Genomic DNA, 24,169 nt, shown 5'->3' with positions numbered 1-24,169 from the left:
TCCGGGGCGGCACTAGGCTTCGCCTGCTGAGTCGTGAGAGTCGCCAGCTCCACTGGGCTTCCGGGGTTGGTGGTCAGGCCTCCGGAGCCTCCAAGTAGTGGATGTTGAACAATTAGACGGTGGAATTCAGCTGCTATGGGTACGGGGGAAGTTTGATGTTGTGAGAGAGGAAGGGTCTTGAAGACCACAGACTCTGTGTGGGTTGGGGTGTGTGTCCCATACCTGCTTCTATCTTTTTAATTTTTTTTTAATGTTTATTTATTCTTGAGACAGAGACAGAGCATGCACAGGGGAGGGGCAGAGAGAGAGAGAGAGGGAGACACAGAAGCTGAAGCAGGCTCCAGGGTCTGAGCTGTCAGCACAAAGCCCGACGTGGGGCTTGAACTCATGGACTGTGAGAACATGACCTGAGCTGAAGTCGGACGCTCAACCGACTGAGCCACCCAGGCGTCCCCCAATCTTATTCATTTAAAAAAAATTTTTTTAACGTTTATTTTTGAGACAGACAGAGACAGAGCATGCACAGGGGAGGGGCAGGGAGAGAGAGGGAGACACAGAAGCCGAAGCAGGCTCCAGGCTCTGAGCTGTCAGCACAGAGCCCAACACGGGGCTCGAACTCACAGACTGCCAGATCATGACCTGAGCCGAAGTCGGACCCTCAACCGACTCAGCCACCCAGGTGCCCCCGAGTCTTATTCATTAATATCAGCATGAGCATCATCACTTACCATCTATCTACCTAAAAAAGGAAGCAAGGTGTTTGGAGCAAACTGTTTATTCAGAGATGGTGCATTGAAGGCTTTTGATCACGCTTGGAACACGTGGCCATTGATTGTGACCTCGTGATCCCGGCTAGACGATCCCTCCTTCCTCCTCTGCTCCTCGGGCCCAGGAGGTGAAGGCCCAACTGCCCTGCCTTCACGTGTGTCTCTACTGTGAAAACGTGCAGCATTCACTGAAATGCTGCCCCTTCTGTTCCCACAGAACACCCAGACTCAGGCACGGAGGAGTGGGACGGATCTTTCACCCAGCCTCCCAGACGGAAGGTGAGTGGTTGCAGAGAATGGGGAGAAGGCATCTGGAGGCCGCTCTGGGTATGGGGCTAGTGGTCCAAGGCCAGCGACGCGCATGGGACATTCTCATAGCCTTCTGCGGCCTCCTCACGGTCCTGCCGTGCAGGGTCGTCGGGGTCTGCCCTCTTCACCTCTGAATAGATGATTGCAGGTTCCTGGTGGAAAACCTACAAACAGTAAGTACCCAAGGATGGGTGAGGAAGAACAGAAGGGAGAGAGAGCCAGAAAAGGGGACCTACCTCACCCTTCTGATGCGTCCTTGGTGAATGTGCTGTTGGGTGGGAGGGGGAAAGAAAAGTATTAGACTGCGGGTGACAACTTAACAACCCCCTCGTGATGCACTTCAGTCTTTCCTCTGCTGCCTGAGCTGTTGACTGTTGGCTCTGCTGGATTCCTCCCAGCCTCAGACAGAGCATCCCTTCCCCACACACTGATAAAGCCTTTCCCCTGCCCAGCAAATGCCCAGAGTGGCTTCCCGGCATTTCTTTCTTTCTCCACTGCTCATCGCTCCGGCAAAGTGGGTCCCTGCCCCCGTCCCACCCCCACTCAGGGCCTCTATGGCCACGCTGGTTAGGGGAAGGTGACACGTGTGGTTTAGTCTGTGAGGGGAAAGTGGAGGAGGCTGGAGAGGGGGTTGGCATCCTAAGGCCACATGGCAAATTCCCAGTGGAGATTTGCGGTGAAGCCTTAAGAAATCTCAGTGTGTACGTCTCTTCTATCCTTCCAAAGGGTCCTCAGGATCTCTTTCTTGTATTTATTCAGCCAATATGCTCAGTGGGCAAGGACCTTTTTAAGAAAAATTCTTTTTAATGTTTATTTATTTTTGAGAAAGAGAGAGAGAGAGAGAGAGAGAGACATAGAATTGGAAGCAGGCTCCAGACTCTGAGCCGTCAGCACGGAGCCCAATGTGGGGCTTGAACTCACGAGCTGTGAGATCATGGCCTGAGCTGAAGTCGGACGCTCAACCCACTGAGCCACCCGGGCACCCCCACAATGACCTTCTATTAAGCACTGGTGAGCCACAAGGGCAGAGAAATGACGACAGGTTCAGCCCATATGCTCAAAGAGCCTATAATTTTTAGGGGGGATAAACAGGCGTGGAAGAAACGCATCGAGTATTATGCACACCAAGACCGAGGTACAGACTCTGTTGCTGTTGCAGAGGCTGGACACAGGGAGGGCTGACAGAGGCACCCCGAGTTTCTCAGACAAACCTGAACTATGTCTTGACATGGGAGCAGGGCTCACCGGGTACACCAGGTGGGGGTAGGGACATTCCGGGACAAATAAGACACGTGAGCACCGAAGCATGTGACAGCCCAGTTTGATAAGGAAAACAGCAAGGGTCTGCGAGGCGAGAGTAAGAACAGAGCTTCGAGGAGGCGGGAGGCAAGGGTCTGGCTTTGGAACGAAAAGCCGCTGAGGCAGTTATTCTAGGAAGGGTGTGATCGGCCGTGGAATCTCAGAGGGATCGTGCTGGAAACCGAGTGCTGGGGGCCCGGGTAGAAGATCAGGAATAAAGAGACCAGTTAGGAGAACGATGATCGTCTACACCTTAGGTTATGAGCGGCTTATGCAAGCAGTTGCTGGCCATGCGTCCTTTCAAAAAATATTTGAAGAGGCCCACACTTTTCTAAGCATTGAACTAGATGCTACGGATACATTAATAAAAAATGACAGCGTCTGTCCTCAGAGACTTTATGGGGTTCCGGTGGCAGTGCACACGGGCAAGCGGGAAGGGACGCAGTCCTATAACAGCAGCACGAGAGGAACAGACGATGCCTGCCTTCCGTGTGGCACCACTCGGGTGGCCTGACCAGAGGCCCCTTGCGGATCCGCTCGCACGCCGCCGCCTCCCCTCTAGGTCTCACCTGGACTTCCTTCTCTGTGCTGTCTGCTCCAGATCTGGGAATAAACCAGGTCGTCATCGCCAGGACTGACTGTGAGAGAGGAGACCATAGCCAGTTGTAGTCAAGAGCCCACGTTCTAGATTCTTCTCAGCCACCAAGTTCATAACCGCCTTCTGTCTCGGACACAGTGCCAGGAATGTCATTTTAAAACTGAATGTGACTCTGCGGTGTCTGGGTGACTCAGTCGGGTAAGCGCCTGACTCTTGATTTCAACTCAGGTCATGATCTAACGGTCCATGACGTTGAGCCCCCATGTCGGGCTCTGGGCTGACGGTGTGGAGCCTGCTTGCGATTCTCTCTCTCCCTCCCTCTCTCTCTCTCTCTGTGTCTCCCCTACCCGTGTGCTCTTTCTCTCCCAAAACAAACAAATAAACTTTAAAACTAAATGGCGTGTGGCTCGGCCACGGGCTGTCGCTCAGTCTGTCCTCCCAGCCTGGCTCGTCCCTGGAGCCCTGAGCTCCTTGGGGAACCCTCACCGTTGCTGTACAAGGGCTGTAGCTCCATTAGGGCTGGCCGGCTCAGACTGGGTGGGCCGTGGAGGGCCTGTGCTGGCGGGTCTGGGCCAGGAACGCTCCCGATGTTCCTTGGGATTGTCCCTGTGACAGACGGGGAGAGGCACAAGGGACAGAAGCATTGGCGGATCGTACCGAGTCTCAGGGAAGCCAGAGTCTGCGTGGCTCCCTCAAGAAAACCCAGAAGGCACGTGATGCCAGATGCAACCCAAGGCAGCATTGCAGAAAAGGTGGACGGAGGCAAGGTCAGAGGGCGAAAGTGCACCGTCTCAAGGTCTTTCCGACACACGAAACACTAGTATTTGCCTAACTTTCTATTCTCAAAATTTTAAATGCTTAGACGTTGACACACAAAGACTTTGCGTTCCCATAGAACCTGACCTTGGTCTTTTGTAAAAGGTCCCTTTCAATGCTCCAGCTTGTGTTACAATAATCTACCTTTCCTGTAAGGTAGCCCGAAGGCCCTACGGGAAAAGGGTTGTTTTTTTCCCCCCAATTTTATTTCCTTCCGTGATTAATATTGTGAATTTAACACTGATAGCACTCAAAAATGATGCGCTGAGTGACTGCGTACTGGAGGAATGAGCCGGGGAAAGAGTGAGGCGCAGCCGAAAGAGGGTGCCATTAAGGTGCCAGTGGTCAGCTCTCTGCCAGAACACATTTAAGGAAATAGGTTAACATGGATAAGCAAATGACACGTAGGTCTGAGTAGCATCCACAAATACGACTGAAAGCAGCTTTTGCGAATCCCATTTATGGATTTCATGAGAATTTGAAAAGGTTAATGAGAAGTCCAGTCAAATATCTTTGAATGTACATAATTCTGTGCCCCTATCTTGTGGGTGTAAATAAATCATGCAAATGTTGTCAGCACAAGAAGCAGAGACCTCACTTGGGTGCTTCAGTGGCCGAAACTCCTCCAGAAAAACAAAGGATCGCTGATGGCGGGTGAGCTGTGTCAGTAATGTGCCCTACTTTAGAATGTCCTTTCCTGGGAATCAGATTCATTCTAGATCTCAGCTACAGTAGATCTTAAGGAATATCTGGCCCCACCCTCCACGTCGTGTTACAGGTGAGGAAGGTGGGATCTTGAAAGATATTTGTCCAGAATCATACCGAGTAGCAACAGCGTGCACTCTAAGGAGGTATGGCCAAGCAGCACAAGAGAGACAACTTACTATTTAACTCTGGGCCTGGTGCTTCCTCACTTCCTCTTTTCTGTCCTGTCTGTGGCCCTGGGGGACAGAGACCGGGAGACAGAGTTCCCCACGGCGTGAATCAGTACGGCCCCCATAACAAGCTCAGAACTCTGTGTCCCTGGGGCCCTGGCAGACCCAACCACTGTGGGTACATACTGTTTGCTCCACACCCCTTTTTCTCTTTCACTTGGCTGATTCCAACTTATCTTTCTTCCTCCAGGACTTTGCCTGGTCCCAGCAAGCTGTATGAAATGACCTCTCTCCATGCACGGAGAGCCCTGCAATATTAGAATCGCTGTATTGGATGGTAATTACCCATTTGTATGTTTCCCTCGATCTCTCCACCATGAAAGAGTGTGTTACTTGAGGCTGCAAGCTATCTTAATTGCTTTTGTATTCTCAGTGGCTAGAATGTCGAAAATATTCAGTAAAGATTTGTTAAACAACTGAGCAAGTTGAAGCATGCACTTTGAGGACTAAAAAAAAAAAAAGACAAGTTGACAATTTTGTAATAGGTGATTACATGTAAACGTAATCTGGAAGGCTACTCCATCGGCCTTGAAAATATGGCAGTTTTCCATCATCACTGAAATACTGAAATCTGTTTGGCCTGCCCCCATGCCAGACTCCTCCCAATTTCCCATCTCTGACCTTTGCCTACTTATCTGTGGCTCTCTGTCTGTCTCACCGGGCTTGCAGACCACGAGTTATTGCCCCAAGTAAACACACTCACGAAGAATAACTGACTGATGTCTGCAAACCCTGAGTTGAACTGGAGGTTCGTGATCCCGGCTCAAGTCTCCCTCCTTAGAGCAATTGCAGTTCACATCAGTCAACAGCCCACGTCCTCCCTTGCGGGGAGGTTAGCTAAGTCCCACGATGCATCTGTAAGTCAGTTTATCTCTTCATTTTTAAAACAGAAAACAGACCCAGAAGGTGGCTATTTACATAACACAAGCTAATAGCACTGAAGATTTATGGGCCAGGCACAGTACTAAGAGCTTATGTAGATAGCCCCAAAATGGTAGATACTATTATGTTGACCACAAAGAAAGGGTTTGGAGAGCTTAATTTACCTGCCATATAGCAAGTATTTGGCAAGTGACATTACTGGGATTTTCATCCAGGCGGCTCAATCGTAGAGTCATTACATTTGTCATCGCCTTTGGTAACGGGTTGGGTACGCTCAGGTTTAAGGAGCAGAGCTCTTCTCTTTTAGAAGAGTTTGCAAGGGCTGAGCTCCTCCCTGAGAAGACTGATGGATAATGAGAAGGAAGACTTTGCTGTGAGGGAAGCACAGCCAGCCAGCCAGATTTTGCAATGAGAAAGGCAGATACCCCTTGATTGGTGGACTGTCAGAATTTCTCACTGAGCTCGCTATGTAAAACAACACCTTCTCTAGATCTGGAGGTCAGAAACTCTTGGGCTCCTGTCCCCATGGAGCACGTGAAGTGATGAGTGCTAATCTTGCCTCCCATGTGTTGTTTGCTGTTGCTTCGACTGAACCAGCTGGTGTTTTGAACACTATCAACTTCGGCAGTAAGGTTTCAATGTCTGCACTTGTAGTATGTTACTAATTAATAAGTGCCACCCACATAGGTGATGAGATCGAAAAAGTAGGGGAAATAGGATGTGTAACCAGCCTTCCATAAGTCACCAGGGTGCAGCGGAGAGAACATGGAGTCAAGGGCTAGGGAGATCCCCAGGTGAGCCCTAACTCTGATGCTTAATAGATACATGAACTTGGAAAGATGACTTCACTTATGAAGTAGCCTCATTTTTCACTCTAATATGGTGATAATAATATTGATTGGATTGAATGTAGTTATGGAATGATTGGGAGAAGTAGACAAGCTGTAAAATTTCATTTAGTGGGCTCTAAATGAATGACACATTTTATGATGAGTACTGTTGGTGTTAGTGCTCTTATTCTCCTTATATATTAAGAAAAATAAGGGGCGCCTGGGGGGGGTTCGGTCGGTTGGGCATCCGACTTCGGCTCAGGTCATGATTTCGCGGTTCGCGAGTTCGAGCCCCACGTTGGGCTCTGTGCTGACAGCTGGAGCCTGGAGCCTGCTTGGGATTCTGTGTCTCCCTCTCTCTCTGCCCCTCCCCTGCTCATGCTCTGTCTCTCAATAAATAAGCATTAAAAAAATTTTAAAAAATGATATACACATCTAGTTTTATAGGTAATGTTATTTATGAAAATACTAGGTAGCTTTAAGATATCAGTCATAAGGGGCGCCTGGGTGGCTCAGTCGGTTAAGTGTCCGACTTTGGCTCAGGTCATGGTCTCATGGGTTCGTGGGTTCGAGCCCCGTGTCGGGCTCTGTGCTGATAGCTCAGAGCCTGGAGCCTGCTTCAGATTCTGTGTCTCCCTCTCTCACACAGATTCTATGTTTCCCTCTCCCTGCCCCTCTCCTGTTCGTGCTTTCTCTCTGTCTCTCAAAAGTAAATCAACGTTAAAAAAAATTTAAATATCAGTCATAAAGTGTTGGTGTTATTTTTCATACAAAGAACAGGACAGAGGCTCATTGATTGACATGAAAAGAAGGGTAAAAGGACAATGCTTGACCAGCATCATTAAGAAAAATATGTAAACTTTTTCATTAAAGTTAGATCCAAATATTTTGTTTGTTTGCTTGATTTTCAGTATGAGCCCTAAGAAAAGGAGAACAGAAACATTTGGCCTGATAGAAAAGGAAATGCCATTTTATGCCAAGCAGAGTGGCAGACAGAAAGTAAGGTTTTAGTAAATCCAAAGTACAAAGTATTGAAACTTTACAGGCACCCAAGGCATTGGATAAAAGAGTCCATTAATTAAAAAATCCTTGATCCATGAAAAATCATGTAGAGAGGAAAAACGCAGTCACAGGAGAACAAAGAAGGAAGGCAGATTTCTTGTCAGAAACAATGCATACAAGAAGACAGTAGAGCAACATCTTTAAAATACTGAAAGGGGGCGCCTGGGTGGCGCAGTCGGTTAAGCGTCCGACTTCAGCCAGGTCACGATCTCGCGGTCCGTGAGTTCGAGCCCCGCGTCGGGCTCTGGGCTGATGGCTCGGAGCCTGGAGCCCGTTTCCGATTCTGTGTCTCCCTCTCTCTCTGCCCCTCCCCCATTCATGCTCTGTCTCTCTCTGTCCCAAAAATAAAAAAAATAAACGTTGAAAAAAAAATTAAAAAAAAAATAAAATACTGAAAGAAGAAAAAACTCTCAACCTATAATTCTGTGCCAGCAAAAATGTCTTTCACAAGGAATACAAAATAAAGGCTTTTACAGATATGTAAAAGCTGAGATAATTCATCACCAGCAGACCCATACTATTAGAAATGTCAAAAGAAGTCTCTTAGGCAGAAAGAAAATGATACCAGATGGAAATATGGAGATACAAAAAGGAATGAAGGACATTGGAAGTGGTAACTACTTGATTCAATATGTAAGATTCTTAAATTATACTTAAGTCTACTTAACAGGTAAGTGATTATTTACAAAAGTAACGTTAACGTAGCTAGGAAGGAAGGAATGGAGGACACAATGGTAATATTCTCATACTATATGTGAAATGATCCCATGTCACTTGAAGATAGACTGTGGTAAGTTAAATATCTATACTATAAACCCAAAACAACCAATAAAGTAAACAAAACAATGAATTATAAAGTTAATAAACCAATAAAGGAAGAAAAGGGAATCATAAAAAATACTCAGTTGTTCGAAAAGAAGGTAGAAAAAAAGAGAAAAGAAAACAAAGAACAGATGGGACAAATAGAAAACAAATAGCAAAATAACAGACTTAGATCTAACCTTATCAACAATCACATTAATGTAAATGGTCTAAACACTTTAGTTAAAAGGTGGAGATGGACGTATTGGATTAGAAAGCAAGAACTAACTCTATGCTATCTATAAAAAAATGCTTTAAGTATGAGGGCACAAATAGATTAAAAGTAAAAAGATGGGTAGAGAAATACCATGTTAATAGTACTTACCTTAATATCAAAGACTATTTCAGAGTAAATGATACTAACAGAGATAAAGTTATCATTTCACAAGGATAAGGTAGTCATTTCATCAAAAACACAAACAATATAAACACTTATGTACCTAATAAAAGACATTCCAAATACCTGAGGCAAAACCTAATAGAATGCAAGAAGAAATGGCTAATCCACAATTATAGTTGGCGATTTCAATACCCCTCTTTCGGTAGTTGATAGATCAAGTAGAAAATCAGTAAGGATAGAGTAGACTTTAGCAACACTATTAGTCAGGTTCCCCAACAGACCCATACTGTAATAAATGTGAAAAGAAGTACTTCAGGCAGTGGGGCGCCTAGGTAGCTCAGTTGGTTGAGCGTCTGACTCTTGACCTTGGCTCAAACCATGATCTCATGGTTTGTGAGTTCTAGTCCTGCCTCAGGCTCTGTGCTGACAGCGCAGAACCTGCCTGGGATTCTGTCTCTCCCTCTATCAGTCTCTCTCTCTGTCTCAAAATAAATAAACAAGGAAAAAGAAAGAAGTACTTCAGGCAGGAGGAAAATGATACCCTATGGAAATATGAAAAAGAATGAAAAACACTAGAAGTAGTAACTCAGTGGGTATTACCTTGACATCAACTCAGACAAAGGCATGACAAGAAAATAAAGCTATCAGGCAATATCTTTCATGACCATAGATGCACACATTCTTAACAAAATTTTACCAAATCAAATTCAACAATCATGACCAAGTGAAGCTGACTTGAGAAATGCAAGGCTGGTTTAACATTCAAAACTCAAAATCCATATCAATTGACTAGAAAAGAAAATCCTATGATCGTCTCAATCAATGTAGAAAAGTCATTTGACAAACAGTTTTTCTATAAAAAGTGGTTTTTTTTTATAGAATGTTTTTCTATAAAAAATGTTTCTCAGCAAATTACAAATAGTGGGGACGTCCTTAGCCTAATGAAGAACATTTAGAAGGAATCCACAGCTAATATTATCATAACGATGAGACCAAATACTTTCCCCAAAGATCAGGGACAAGACGAGCATGTCTGCTCTCGTCCACCACTTCTATTCAACATTGTATATGGGAGGTTGTAGCCAGTGCATTAAGGCAAAAAAAGAAATTAAAGGAACCTAGATTGGAAAGGAAGGAGGAGAACTATCTTTATTTGCAGATGACAGAATCACCTATATAGAAAATCTGATGGAATCTACAAAACAGAGACTGGAACTAATAAATATGTATATAGCAAGGTTGCAGGGTACAAGACCCATATACAAAAATCAGTTGTGTTTCTATACAAGTAGCAACAATAAGAAACTGAAATTTTAATTTCATTCTCAGCACCTATATTAATTTTATCCGAATTTCACAATATGTGACTGGCATTCAGATATATCTCAGAGTTTATGGTTTGCGTCTGTGGCTGTTGTCTATTTTTTGTTACAAATGAAGACTTTTTTCTTTTTTTATGCCTTTGGTTCTCAGTAAGCTTTGGACCAGGGGTGGAATGGTAAATACTTACCGTTCTAATTTTTAATTGGAAGCAAACTCTGCTACCTGATTTAAATCTCAAATTAAACACATGGAGTAGCAACCTTACTGAGAAATTTATTTTGTCACTTGCCTACAGAGTGCCAGTGAGTAGAACGGAGGGTCTAGTATTTGGAAGGGAATAATGACCTTCATGGGATGCATCGCATAAATCCAAATTATCATAGTGATGGCAAAAGTCACAATGCCAAAGGGCAAGACACAGACACCCACCTGACTTCCTTTGGGTTCTGAAGCGACCCACCAGAGCAGCCGTAGCAGCAAGACCAAGCATGCTTAGCAAGCACCCGATGACTCCCACAGTGATATGGGTTACTTTGTTCTTGGAAAGCCCTACACGGGAAGAGCTATATTTGAGTCCCAGTGGCAAATGTTTTTAATCTAGACAACATGTCGGTGGGGGCTAGAGATCTCTCAGGGAAGGTTTCTCCCGGATTCTGATTTCTCCATTTGGTTGATTATCTCCATGATAATTTGTAATTTTGAAAATAACAGCACATGAGGGTCAGCATCTAAGATTGAATAGTTCCCTTATCCTTCCCCCATGAAATCAGCACCAATCTCTGGAAGTCCCAAGTCTTGTGTGCATGTTCAAAAACTCTTTGATGCTTGCAGAATTTGTACAGTCTATAGGGAAAAATATTTTCTTGACCTTAACTGTAACCTGGAGGCCAGCTACCCCCAACCCACCTGTGATGTTAAGTGACACCGTCTCGCTGCTCTGAGCCCCCAGGCCATTGTCAGCCCCACAGGAGTAGTTTCCAGAATGTTCTGTGGTCAGAGAGAGGTTAAAAGATGCTCCCCCTCCAAAGGGGGCTGAGGTGTTCCCCAGGATGACATCCTCATGATAAAACCAGTATAAGATCGGGGGAGAACCCCTCTGAGCCTCACAGCGAAGTTCTAACACATCTCCCACCATAGCCTGGGCCACATCAGGGTTGAGGGTGAGGACAGGGTGAGACACTGGAACTGAAAGAGGAAACACAGTTCATTTGCAGTATTAATTGAGTATGCATACTAGTTAATAAAGGAAATATCCAGCCTGATTTAGTGGTAGGAACACGGACCTGGGATCAGGAGAACCCAACTAACTTTGAGTCCTGTCTCTGCCCTTTATCAGTTCTATGATCTCGATGTTTTGGAAGTTTTAATCTCTCTGAGTCTCATTTTTACAACATGCATTTAAAGTTAGTAAAGATCTGCATGTATATAGTTAATAAACAAACATTTGGGGTGCATGTCCAACACTTTTGCCAGTGATGTGGGTCATGGAAAAACCCAGAGAACGTAAGGGTTTGAGTCACTGGAAGTCATTGCCCTATCTCTTTTATCCTGCCATTTTTCCTATGCCCCAGTGCTCCACTCCAGCCCCCAAATGCTGGGCACTTCAGAGTAATCCTCACTTGGATGAGGGGTCTCCCCTAAGTGGACACGCACTTTGCTAACTGAAAATGGGAGGTGTGAGATGCCTTGGGTCCTCCGGCGAGGAAAAATTTTGTTTGGGGATACTGAGAACAACAGATGAAATAGCCTGTCGTTCAAGGAGTCAGAAGGCCACAGAGGTTCTTAGAGTCTGGAAGCCATGAGGAAGCTCTGTAGGTCTGGTTCCCGTGAGTGTCCGTGAGGAGACACGCTGTCTCATAATCCAGACAGACATGAAGTATTCGGGATGGGATGGGAGTAGTGGAGGAGCACGTGGGCAAGGACCAATCTCGTCATTCGTTCTTGGACAAAGGGATTTGGAGATAAAGCTTTCTATCTGCTGAGCCATCATACATTTGGTATTTTGGAGAGTCTGTGAGCCTCCAGTAGAAAGACTGAGTGGAATACATGGCTGTCAATGACAATGACAGAAGAAATGACTTTCAGAATGTGTGGTCACAAGGAAGAGTCCCAGGAGGTCTCAGGCGGAGGCAGAAGTGGGCAGTTTGCTGGGACGCCACCCCAGCCAAAAGCCTAGAGAGGCCTCTCTGTTTGTGAGAAGACATAATCTGTTCTTAGCTGTGACTGCTGAGAGCATATTCTGCTTACCTGTGATGCTGAGGGACACCATCTTACTGCGCTGAACTCCCAGGCTGTTGTTGGCCTCGCAGGAGTAGTTTCCAGAATGTTCTGCGGTCAGAGAGAGGTTGAGGGATGCTTCTCCTCCAGAGGGGGCCGAGCTGCTCCCCAGGGGGACGTCCTCATGATAAAACCGGTACAGGATGGGGGGAGAGCCCCTCTGGGCCTCGCAGTGAAGCTCCACCACATCCCCCTCCACGGCCTGGGATCTGGGCCTCCTGATGGTGAGGACTGGAGGCGAGACTGGAACTGAGGGAGACAGGGGGCCGTCAGAGAAGGTCCCTGACACTGTGACACTGTGGTAGATTAATGGCTCCACTCAAGGCCCCTAAAAGTAGACGTCCTCCTTGAACCATGGGAAGGAATCCTGGATAATTTTTATTTGTTTTCCTTGCTATTCAGTCTTCTCCACAAGAAGCAAGTTGTTTTGACTGACTTTGCATCTTTGCTGTTCCTTGGTTGGCCATTAAATCTTCAAACCTCCGTTCCTTGCTTCCGTCAGAAGATCCTCGTGGCTGACAGAGAACCTAAGCCCCCGTTTGGGAATGGGGCCAAGTGACAGGAATGAGGAACTTACCTCTCAGTGTGATTCTGATCCGTTTACTGAGGACAGGGCCATCCAGGTTGTCGGCCGCACAGTAGTACCTCCCGGCATCCTGCTCCCTCACGGAGGCTATCCGCAGCTCTGCAGACAGGGCGTTCTGGGTCTTCCTGCCCAAACTCCTCTCCGAGCCCTCCCGGTGCCAGGAGTACGTGACAGTCCCTGTACCCGCAGCTACTGAGCAGATAAGGACGAGGTCTTCTCCTTCAATCAGCTGGCCCACAAGGGGCTGCGTCTCTAGATTCACACCAGACACAGGGACCCCTAGGAGGACGGAGGAGGACACGACAGGGTCTCCATGGCAGGTGCTGCAGGGCCAAGGAGAAGGCTGGTATTGCTGTTAATGAGCCAATAGCAGCAGGTGCAATAGTCAGGGGTCTTTTATTTATTTATTTCAATTAAAAAATTTATTTATCTTTGAGAGAGAGAGACAGAGAGAGACCGAGTGAGAACAGGGCAGGGGCAGAGAGAGAGGGACACACAGAATCGGAAGCAGGCTCCAGGCTCTGAGCTGTCAGCACAGAGCCCGACATGGGGCTGGAACCCACGGACCGTGAGATCATGACCTGAGCCGAAACCAGACGCTCAACCGACTGAGCCCCCCAGGTGCCCGGCAGGGGTCTTTTAAAGGAGGAATTGAGGAATTGATTGTGTACGTGATTATTAAAGGGAGCAAAGCCTGTCCCCCACACACCAATTCCCACCCTCGGGAAATGTGGGCACGTGCCTATGATCTTCTTTTAAACCTAATGTTGACCACGGTCAAGTTTTATGGCCCTTTATGTCTAAGGCATCTCTGATGCATCACCGGACAGCAGAGCAAGTGAGAACACGGGAAGCTTGCGTGGGCCCTGACGTGACTTGATCGGAACCCAAACCTGTCTCCACAGGTCCCTCCAGCCTCACCTCTCTCTCCCCACATCCCGCTCTGTCTATTCTGGTTTGTGTTTCTCCTCCTCTTTTCTTATTATTTTGGAATAATTTTCAACCAACACATGGACGCACCAGAGGGACTTCTATGGGCTGCGTGCGGTCATCAGAGCTTCTTGTTCTGTGTTGACCCACAAGGAAACACATCCCGTACGTGTCTGTGGCCCCCACAGGGCTGGGCACCCCGCACACGATCAATAACTACTATCACCTAACTCAGAGGGAAGAGAATGCTGCGGGGAAGTTAGGCCAATGCCAAGCACAGGAGAGAAGGATGGCAGGATGCCTGGCTGTTACTCTCAGGCACGTTCGTGATCCCAGGGGGCAAGACCGACCCCGCAGACACTCACTATGGACACGTATCTGGGATCGTGGGCTTGTTTTCAGGATCCTGGGAATCACCGTCCTTGCTTGGCACCAGTAGGAGGCGGCGCCTTCACTCCACGTGGTGGGGATCTGGAGCTCCGGGGAGTTGCTCCAGCCGGCCCCCAGAGCCTGGTGCTCTTTGAAGAAACAGAACTGAAGTCTAGTGTGCGATGTCTGTGGAGGGAGCCAGGTCTCACATGTCAGGGTCATGGGGCTCCCCTCGATGGGCCAGGAGGGGCTGGCTGTCAGCACAGGACTCGGAAACAGCTCTAGAGAGACGAACAAATGTAGTTCCTGGGGCAGTGAGGCTCTGAGCTCCTGCAGAGGTGGACCTGTGTCCTCAGGATCAGAGGTAGGGACCCACGCAGGTGGAGCCACCTCTTGTCTCCCTCCCACCGCTGCTCGGAAGAGGCCGCTCACGAAATCCCCACCGCTGAGCACCCCTCTTCCATCCCACACGCTGGTCCCTTGCCAAGCCCTATTACCCATGGGAGTATAGCCATTACCTTGAACTTGGATCTTCAAAGGTCGTGAAGTTTCTGTCCATGACCCCCCCCAAATATTTGTCCCAGAAGCAGTACAATGATATTTGCTGTCATCGTTGAAGTCTGGATATACTGTGATGTTTGAGTTATAAGTTCTAATTTTTTCTTCATTTTTGTAGTAAGTCCTTTCCACAATAGCTTCTTCCTTTTTCCCTCGGCATCTCAGAACTACTTTATCTCTTTCAAAGGCAGGGTGTGAGGCCTGGAGGACCAGCCAGTCTGCAAAGAGTGAACGAACATGACATATCCCATCTATTTCTTTCTGCAAAGCCTCATTTCCACCCATGAAGAAAGAGCCCTGCATGCACCTGTGACCGTCCTCCGCCAACATTTCCCTGTGGCCCCAGTACCCAGTTCTCCCTTGTCCTAGGACAGCGAACGGATTTTCAGAACAGGTCCTTGAGACATCCTCATAAGTGTCGTTAGCTGAGGAATTTGACACCCTACCTTTCTTCAGACCCGAGTCCCTTTTTGCCTGGTGGCTTCTGGGTTACTGACTCCTCTCTGGATGGAGGAGACGGACAATGCGCGATCCTCCGCAGGCTATCTCCTTATTCTCCCCACTGGCATCAGCTCACCGAATAGCCACATGCGGGCTCGCAACCCTGTCTGGGTTCCCTGCCTTCGCCCAGGCTCCAGACGTGCCGCCCAGGGGCTTGATTTCAGAGACCCACCCCCTTCTTTCCTCACCAGATAAAAACTGCACATGCACGGGGTCACTGAGGGAAGATCTTTGGGTCTTGCATCTGTAATGTCCAGACTTGCTTATTTGGAGTTTTCCGGATTGTTTTCTCAAGGGAGTCTCATTGTGATACCAAGATACGTATTCCCAGGCTACAGAATGGTGATCCTTACAGAAGAGAGTCACTGTCTCTCCTTTGAAGGCTGTGGACCATGGAGGTTTGAGGACAAGTAAAGCTTTTGGAAGTGCTCCTGAACAGGAAAGAGAAAGTGTCAGGCAGGTGAAGGTGAATGGGACGTGGGTGGAAACCAGGGCTGGTTGCCAGTGGGAAGGGAGACGACAGGACCCAGGGACCTGCTTGGGGCGGAGTCTGGTCTTCCTTACTCTTTGCCCAGCCTGGAGGTGGGCAGGAGGGTGTCAGGGGGGAGAGGTCTCAGGTCCCCGGTGTGGGCTCAGAAAAGCTCAGGAGATGTGACGGGCAGCTGGGCAGACACCGTGCGGGCCTCTGGGGGCGGGCTGATTCTGAGATGCTCTTGTCCTCGACATTCCTGCCAAGGCACAGGTGGGCCTGGCTGAATGAGCCTCAGAACCACTTTCTAGACTCTGACAAACCACTTCCTACTTGGTTGCTCACGATCAATACACGTCTTTTTCCACTTTCGTTACTTTTAAACCTTGCTTCCCTTGAGATTTCACGGGGAAGGCAACTTCTGTCCGCTCTCCAGCCAAGTCAGACACAATACAAAACGGAGGGATATGAAGAATTGGAATGGAGGGGCACGGGCTGCCTGCGCAATCGTCTTTGTGCATAAAACGGCAGCTGACCAACGGGACCAGAAACTGAAGCGGGACAGCCACACAGGCTGCAGCACTTTATCTCTCTGTCCTTCGACCGTGGCTCGGGCTCGAGCATACAGGGTGGGGGTAGGGGGTCCTTAGGGAAGAGAGGAGACGCGTGGAAGGTTCTGGGCATTAGCCTCCTGCCTCTGCAAATGCTTCTTTCACTCACGCGAGGGGGGAGAGAACCGGAGGCTGGAGAGACCCCAGGAGGCTCGGCGCGCCCGCCATGGTCACAGGTGTCACCGCTGACGTTGACCCACTCCCCGCAGCCCCCATGTACAGGGGAGGACCCGTGCCCGGAGAGCAGGGGGAAGAGAGAAGGAAAGACTGACCTGCCGGCTGTCGTCCGGGAGCTGTGTGAGAGCCAAGGTGAAAGGTTAGCACCGGGCGATGGGGCTCCTGCCTCTGCACTTAGACTCGGCCGTTCCCCGCAGCCCGGCCACGGCTGCTTCTCTGACGCTTCCTCCCATTTCCTGGCCCACATCCCACACCCCCCTCCCCCAGCGCCCCCACCCCCCCACCCCACCTTGCTGCTTGGGCCCTATCCCCCTACTTTCTTCAACTTCTGGTGAAACGTTGACTTAAATTCTCAGGAAGGGAGGTATGCTGCTCTGCAGACCTTCCCTCCCTCGCCCGCGTGGGCCCTAACTGTTTATCTGCGCGTTTCGAGGTGTGGTTTGGCAGGGAGAAAGCCCCAGCTTCCCGGGAGCTGGGAGAGGACACAAGGGGGAGGCCTGGGGTCCCACACCTGGCTTGCTCTGGGGGTCTCCGGACCCTGTGGGTCTTCCTGGGCACCAGCTCTACTCGTTTTGCGCCTCTTGCTGTGTCTCTGAAGTCCGCTGGGAGCAGAGACAGAAGCCTCCCGGGGGTTCGGCCCCCCCACCCCGGGGTTGCCCCGGCTGGCATTAGGAACGTCGGGCGCCCAGCCCAGTCTGGGCTCTACTCACCCAGGATCAGCAGCAGCCACAGAAGCATGGGGGCCGGGCCTGGCCGAGGGCAGGGGAAGACCGTCTCACCAAAAGCCAGGCTTCTGTCCCATCTGTGAAGGAAGTATGGGGAGCGGGACTCAGATAAGGTCTGCGAGAACTAAAGAAGAGGAAGCAAAGTGATCCTAGCTTGCCTGTGTTCGCAGAACGTAAGTGTGGCCGCCTCCCTGTCTGTCGTTCGGGGCTGGCCGCTGTGAAGTTTTAGATGCTGGTGGCCTCCTTCCACCGGTTCACGTCTGCCAGGAAGACTGTCTGAGGCTGTGCCCGGCTTCTCTGAAAATGCCACGCTGTAGATTTCCTAGTATTCAAATGACACTGTCCTCATTTTTCGGATGGAAACCCCCCCCCCCCACATTATCTTACGTTCACACAAACTTGAGTGTCACGTGAGGTACCGATATAGACACAGGTGGGGAGCGTGCTGTGTGTGTACGTTTCGGAGTGTGAGCCCCACAGAGTCAAGGCATCAAAGCAGATGTAAAACCCTCTTTGACCTTTGCATACACCGGGCTGAAGTTGCTGAAGAGGAAAATAATGGAAACTTGCGGGGGCACCTGGGCAGCTCGGTCGGTCGAATGTCCGCCACTTGATTTTGGCTCAGGTCATGATCTCAAGGTCATGAGATCAAGCTCCGCATCCAGCTCGGTACCCACAGGGTGGAGCCTGCTTGGGATTCTCTCTGCCTCTACTCCACTCATGCATATTCTCTCTCTCTCTCTCTCAAAATTAAAAAAAAAAAAAACTTAAAAAACCTAATGGAAATTTGCAGCTTAGCAGGGTGCCCTGCTGGCTCAGTCGGTAGAGTATGTGACTCTTGATCTCGGGGTTGTGAGTTCCAGCCCCACGTTGGGGGCAGAGATTACTTAAGAAACAAAAATTACTCAAGAAACAAAAAACATAACCCTCTTCAGATGAGGAAAACGGGCTTCCCTAAGTCCCACCTAGACCTGCACAGCGAGGGGGTGAAGGGACAAGCACACAAACAGGAAGCTGTTTCATGCAGGTGACAGTGGCTGGACCCCCTCCCCCGCCCCCATGATTCTTGCTGTGGCTAGACGCCTCCGGCAATAACCATCAGGACACGTGGGGGAAAGAAAAGATTTGTTATTTCCATGTCCTGGAAACTACAACACGTGCCTACAGCCACGCAACGAGGTCACAGGCCTGGGGTTCTTCTGCTTTCGCTGGGGTCCAGGGGGTGGGGAGAGCACTTAGGGTCTCATGGGCTTACTCTGTAGCGGTGAACTGAAAATATAAGAGCAGGAATGTAAATGCGTGAAGAACAAACACAAGTGGTCCAAGTGGTCGGTTACCCAAGTCCACCAAGATCAGCCGCAAACTGCGGGCGGGACGCCCCCTGTGGGCTCACACACAGGCCCTGTGTCTGACCCGGACCCTCCTCAGAGACGCCCTCCCCAACCTCAGGGTCCAAGGGTCCCTCCTGATTATTTCCTGTTTCAGCCTCACCTGCGTCTCTCACTGTCCGTTTCCCTCCCCAGGTCTGCAGCAACTGCAGCCATTATTTGCTTATCTTTCTGGCCCTTTCTCCCTTCTGAAACTCTCATAGTGTATTGTTCAGCCTCTTGGGCCTCTCCCTTTCCTTTCTTCACTCTTTTTCACCTTTTCTCCTTTGCTCCCCTGACTGAAGTATTTCTGTCAACCTGTCTTCAGTTGTCTGGTCCTTTCTTTCACGGGGTCTCGTCTGCTGTCCAGTCGCTTCCCTGAATGTTTCAGGTCAGTTGTGTTCTTCTGTTCTGTGATTCCTGTGTGGTTCTTTTATATGGTTTCTATCTCTTTGTTGTAGCTCTTGCTTGTGCATGCATGGGCCTCTGGACCTCAGGGAGTGTCTTTCTGGGGTTATTTTTAATTCTCTGTCAGGTAAATCCTATAATTCTACTTTATTAGAATTTGTTTCTGGACATTAAAAAAAAATCTTTTAATGTTTATTTTTGAGAGACAGAGAGAGACAGAGCATGAGTGGGGGTGGGGCAGAGAGAGAGGGAGACACAGAATCCGAAGCAGGAGCCAGGCTCCGAGCTGTCAGCACAGAGCCCGACACGGGGCTCAAACTCATAAGCTGCGGGATCATGACCCGAGCCGAAGTTGCACGCTCAACCGACTGAGCCACCAAGGTGCCCCTTAAAATTAAAAAAAAAATTTTTAATGTTTATTTATTTTTGAGAGAGACAGAGACAGAATGCGAGTGGGTTAGGGGCAGAGAGAGAGGGAGACACAGAATCCGAAGCAAGCTCCGGGCTCTGAGCCATCAGCACAGAGCCCGATGCAGGGCTCGAACTTACAAGCCGCGAGATCATGCCCCGAGCCGAAGTCGGATGCCGAACCGACTGAGCCACCCAGGCGCCCCGTGGAAATTTAAAGTGTTACTGTGTTTGTCATGTCTTTGGCTCTTCATTTTCCTTGACTCTCTGGGTAGGTGTCTGTTCATTAGACAAAGAAGACACCTGCCCAGGTCTTCGCAGACTGGCCCCATGCAGGAGGAAACCCCTACCAATCAGCCCGTCAGAGATTCTGGGGCACTCTACAGCTCTTTCCCTCCCCGGGGGGAAGCTGAAAACCGGGATTTTTGCCTTGTTCCTATGTGCTGAGCAGGGGGGAGGATCACTGACACCTTCCAGTGCCATCTGCAGACTCCCCACACTTCCCTGAGTGGCTAGACCCATTGGTGCTCCAGACTGGCAAAGGGCAGGAAACAGCGGCTCCAGATGCAGGAGCCAACCCCCACCTCCCCTGGGTGAAGCTGGGTTCTAGGGGCTCTCTTCCTGCTCTCGTGCTGCTGTGTCAGAGGCAGAGTCCCCTGGACTCAAATCTCCCTTCTGGCTCTGGTGGGTCTCAGTTCATGTTCTCACGGGACGTAGAAGCCTTTCGTTAGTTTCTGATTTCTCTCACAAAGGGAATTTGTCTGTGAGCCGTTCCTGAGTTGGTGTGTTTGCGGGAAGAAGGAGCGTGCAGGGCTTCCCGCGCTCCAATCTTGCTCCTATCCCAAATCCCACTGTGTTTTCGGTGCCCACGTCCAGAGCTCTGTCATATGGTGAGTCGCCAACAAGTGGTTGCTGAATGAGTGGAAGACGAATGAACGACAAAGCGCAGGATGACAGTTGAAGAAGTTCAGACATTAAGGTGTTTCCTGGGGCGCCTGGGTGGCTCAGTCCATTAAGCGTCCGACTTCGGCTCAGGTCGTGATCTCGCGGCCCGTGAGTTCGAGCCCCGCGTCGGGCTCTGTGCTGACGGCTCGGAGCCTGGAGCCTCTTTCAGGTTCTGTGTCTCCCTCTCTCTCTGCCCCTCGCCGGCTCCTGTTCTGTCTCTGTCTGTCTCTCAAAAATGAAGAAACGTTAAAAAAATTTTAAAGGATATTTCCTTAGTCACTCCCAGTTAAAGGTCCCTGCGATAGTCTGGAGATGAGGTATCAGTTACATCGCTCTAAACTACATTAAACTATTTATTAAAACTGCACTCCATTTGTCGTGTAGTGTGGGGTTATTGTAAACTATTGATTAGACAGAGTGTGGATGCCACCTCTTCTGAGAGGTCTTCCCTACTGAATCTGAGCTGGGCGTTCACCGTGGGTGCTTCAATGACACTCCAATTTCCTCTGCAGAGCGTGCACTTGGACGGTGCAGCACAATGTCTTTCTTGTGTCTTTGACGATATCCCCAGTACTGTAAGCACCTTTGGGGAGGGAAACGGCGCTGGCTCAGCTTTGAATTCTCTGCGTCCGGCACAACTGTCAACAGAAGAAAGAGTCGATTGAATGCAGCTCTGAGATGTAGTGTGTTCGAGTCAGACTTACTCTACATGTGAACGAATACGATTCATTCCACGGTCAGAGGCGGAGGTGATGCTGATTCTTGCCAACCATCGTTTCCTGTGCCTGGAAAGAGGTGCTCGGGAAGCAGCCTTTTGGATGCTGTTGCCACGTGGTGCCAAAAATATTGGATTTCCGATCTTCCCCTCCGTAAGGCGAGGACACATCGTGTGCATGTTATAGTCTCAGCTTCTAGCCCGGCGCGTGCCACTAAGTGGAGTGTTGCCAGATGCAGGGTCCCCAGTAAATTCGAATTGCATACAAAAAACGCACGATTTTTATGTCACTGTGTCCCATACAATATTTGGGATAAATTCACACCAAAAAAGCAGTCCTCGTGTGTCTGAAATTCAAACGTAACTAGAAGTTTTGTACTTTTAGTCGCTACGTATGGCAGGCCTAACCGGACGGGATCACTTCCGACGTGCGTGAATAACTTCGTGAGCGTCGCGTCGGGGGCACCGGTCCCGTGCCGTGTGTGTGCACGTGGCTGTCTCCTCAGCTCGCTCCATCCCGGGAGAAGTGAAATGATTCACCTGGTAAATCTGGGCGAGTAATAAATGAGGCTTGCCAAGTCAGCTCCACGCTTTCCGCCTCGGACGCAAGACTAGAGGTCTAGTCTCTGTGCGGGCACAGACCTTCCCCTGCCCTGGAGGGAATCTAGGATTTTGAGAGCAAATTCTCCGAGACACAAAATTTGGAGCATAGGCTTACACAGAGCAGAAAGGAAAACAAAGGAGCGGCATATTCACAAGGTGGGCTTTCGGCGTTGGGATTTAGTGAGAGCAGGGCATTTGCAGAAGAAAGAGGCTCATGCTGAACCTCCCTTCTAAGTTTACTGAGCCCGCAGCCTTGAGGCGTATGGCTTTGTGACCTTGCTAGGTGACATCGGCTTGTGGTGCTTTTATGAAATCGTCCAGTGGATGCTTCTACAGGGGAGGACTACCCCATGGACACCAGTAAGGAAAGGGTTCAATAGCCTCATCGGGGGCCTGAAGGAGCGAATGAGGCAGGGCTTTACCTGTGGGCAGGAGGCACAGGGATGACCACGGGGTCTGCCCGGCAGCGGAGCCTTGGGGGGCTCAGGGGTGACCCCACAGAGGCCAGGGTAGCCTGAGTAACTTTCCAGGGCACTCACAGCTTCAGCGCTACGGCATGCTTTAGTCAAACTAGAAATCTGTGAAGCTTTTTAAGGCCCTGGTGACCAGAATATTTTTGAGCTGTAAGGTTCCTTGTGAGCTACAAAACACGAGAAACAATCTAGCTTCAAATTGCTCACGTCAGGCCTAGCAAGTCTCCTGCATCAGTCTCCCCAAACCCCACCCTGTGTGAAGGCCCACGATGCAAATTGGAGGCTCACTCTTGAATTCCTGCGGTATTCCCTAGGCTCAGGGGTGAACGAATTTGAAGAACCAGTGTGTAAGGGTCAAGATTATGTAGTTATTATAAATGGGCACGCGGGGCTTTGTCTGTGCCTCTGAGGACGTGACCAACAAATGTAGGAAGTTAAAAAAGGGGGAGGAAGTTCAGGTTCTTGGGGTGCACACGTAGGAAGGATCGAGTCTCACTGGACCGGTCGAGGCACGCGCTTCAGAAACACACGTGGCAGTTTAGTTTCCAGAACCCGCTGAGACGCGTGTTCCGCCTGGACTGAGTGTGCGGCACAAGGCAAAAACCCCTCCCGGGCTCCTCAGGCTGGTGCAGACCCCCCCAGGCAGCAGCCCGTCTGCTTGGTGGAGGGTGTGGACGCTGTCACTCATACCTCCCCTCGGTCCACAACCACAGTGTCATATCTTACTCAGAGGGGAAGTGAAAGCCAGGGGGACGGCACAGAGTAAGTGGTTCCCACCAGCTCCCAAAATAGTAAGCGTTTGGTGCCCACATTAACCTTTTGCTGGAAGGTTTCTCGCCACTGAGTTTATGTCCAAAGGTTCTGGCTTAACCGACTGGCATCCTACCGGTGCCAACGAGAATTTACCTGGCCTCCTTCCTCATATGTGAGTGGGTCTGCGTTAGGGGCTTTGGAGACATTAAACGTGGGTGCGGGGGCATAATGTATTCTGGAAACATGCTTGTCATCCAAAGCACTTGTATATCAAAGCGAATTTCAAGGACCCATTTGCTCAGTTGGGATCGTGTGACATTGAGTATCGTGTACAACTCGTATTGCAAGACGTCGCTCGTTTATCAAGTTAAAATGTATTCGAAACACGTTACTCGCAATCCAAGGTTTTACTGTATTTCGATTTAATGTGTCTGGAATTTTTCTTACAGGGAATCCGATCTTTGAACCTCACTTTCTTCCTAGGGATGCCGACAAGGGAAGGAGTGTACAGGAGAATCTGTGGCATCTCAATGTAATTATACCGTTGGAAGATCTTAGGTTACTGTTTAATCTCATTGCGGAAACCCTGAAACCCAGAACCCCCTCACTGCAGAAACCATTCAGTGTATTGGGCTGAATTGGGGGATGGAAAATAGAATTAGAAGCGAATTTTCACCCTGGGATGCCCAAATGACATTGGTATTACTGAATTAATGGTTTTTTCCCTGAGTCTTTGGGAAAATTGCACAGCCTGCCCGGCGGTGTGGCCACAAGGATACCCACAGGAGCCGGGCTGGTCTTGGGGAAGCAGTCGTGAGTGCAGCTGGGAACTCCCAGAGCTCTGTCGGCCCCACAGGAGAAATGAGATCCCTAAAGACCTGCAAAAAAACTATACAAGCCCCTCTAGAAAAGGGCAACAGATGTGATAAAAACTACACTTGCTTCACACAGTCGCTCACGAAGCGCATTCCCTGGTTCGAATATTGGCGGGTGTTTGTGTCAATTGCTATTATTTCTTTCAAAACACTTGGTAGGATTGTCAGCAACACTACCTGGGCCTGGAGTTTTCTTTGTCGTGAGTTTTAAACCACTGGTTCAATTTCGTTCATAACTTACAGCAGTACTTAGGTGTTCTTTCTCAGATGGTGTCTTTTTCAGTTTTGTCTTCAATGTTTCTTCCTGGAAAAAAAAAATTTCTGGGAACTGTCCATTTCATCTAAGTTTCATTTTTACTAAGATTGTGTATTATCTTCTCGTGTTAATTTCTTAAGT

At 49.1% G+C, this 24,169-nt stretch overlaps 1 protein-coding gene across 11 annotated transcripts; it reads right to left on the bottom strand.

The window, feature by feature from the left end:
• Window positions 1–759: 759 nt before the first annotated feature.
• FCRL3 (Fc receptor like 3) lies at window positions 760–17,607 on the bottom strand. 11 transcript variants are annotated; one of them, XM_023247510.2, is made up of 15 exons: window positions 17,384–17,606; window positions 17,211–17,302; window positions 16,596–16,616; window positions 15,432–15,674; window positions 14,703–14,960; window positions 14,181–14,465; window positions 12,877–13,164; window positions 12,270–12,548; window positions 10,929–11,207; window positions 10,452–10,571; window positions 4,674–4,730; window positions 3,460–3,579; window positions 2,945–3,013; window positions 1,313–1,344; window positions 760–1,240 (listed from the first exon to the last, which is right to left on the bottom strand). In XM_023247510.2, exons 2-15 carry the CDS (start codon window positions 17,236–17,238, stop codon window positions 1,103–1,105), a joined length of 2,217 nt encoding a protein of 738 aa, XP_023103278.2. In that variant the 5' UTR covers window positions 17,239–17,302; window positions 17,384–17,606; the 3' UTR covers window positions 760–1,102. The 11 variants fall into 11 exon arrangements, with proteins under 11 accessions (XP_023103278.2, XP_023103279.2, XP_023103280.2 ...); XM_023247511.2 differs by having other exon boundaries at window positions 760–1,228; XM_023247512.2 differs by lacking the exon at window positions 2,945–3,013 and having other exon boundaries at window positions 17,384–17,607.
• Window positions 17,608–24,169: the final 6,562 nt, after the last annotated feature.

Source organism: Felis catus, chromosome F1 (assembly GCF_018350175.1).
Source record: "Felis catus isolate Fca126 chromosome F1, F.catus_Fca126_mat1.0, whole genome shotgun sequence".
In the NCBI taxonomy this organism is placed as follows: Eukaryota; Metazoa; Chordata; class Mammalia; order Carnivora; family Felidae; genus Felis; species Felis catus.
The sequence above is the reverse complement of the archived record's forward strand: the minus strand, read 5'-3'. Positions and strand labels throughout refer to the sequence as shown.

Excerpts from the sequence above, each read along its gene's own strand:
- FCRL3 (XM_023247510.2), bottom strand. The coding sequence starts at position 17,238 with ATGCTTCTGTGGCTGCTGCTGATCCTGG. Across the intron at positions 13,165-14,180 it reads ATCCCAGATACGTGTCCATA|GGGTCCCTGTGTCTGGTGTG; the intron begins GTGAGTGTCTGC and ends CCGTCCTCCTAG. Across the intron at positions 4,731-10,451 it reads CAGAACCCAAAGGAAGTCAG|GGCCACAGACAGGACAGAAA; the intron begins GTGGGTGTCTGT and ends TCTGTCCCCCAG.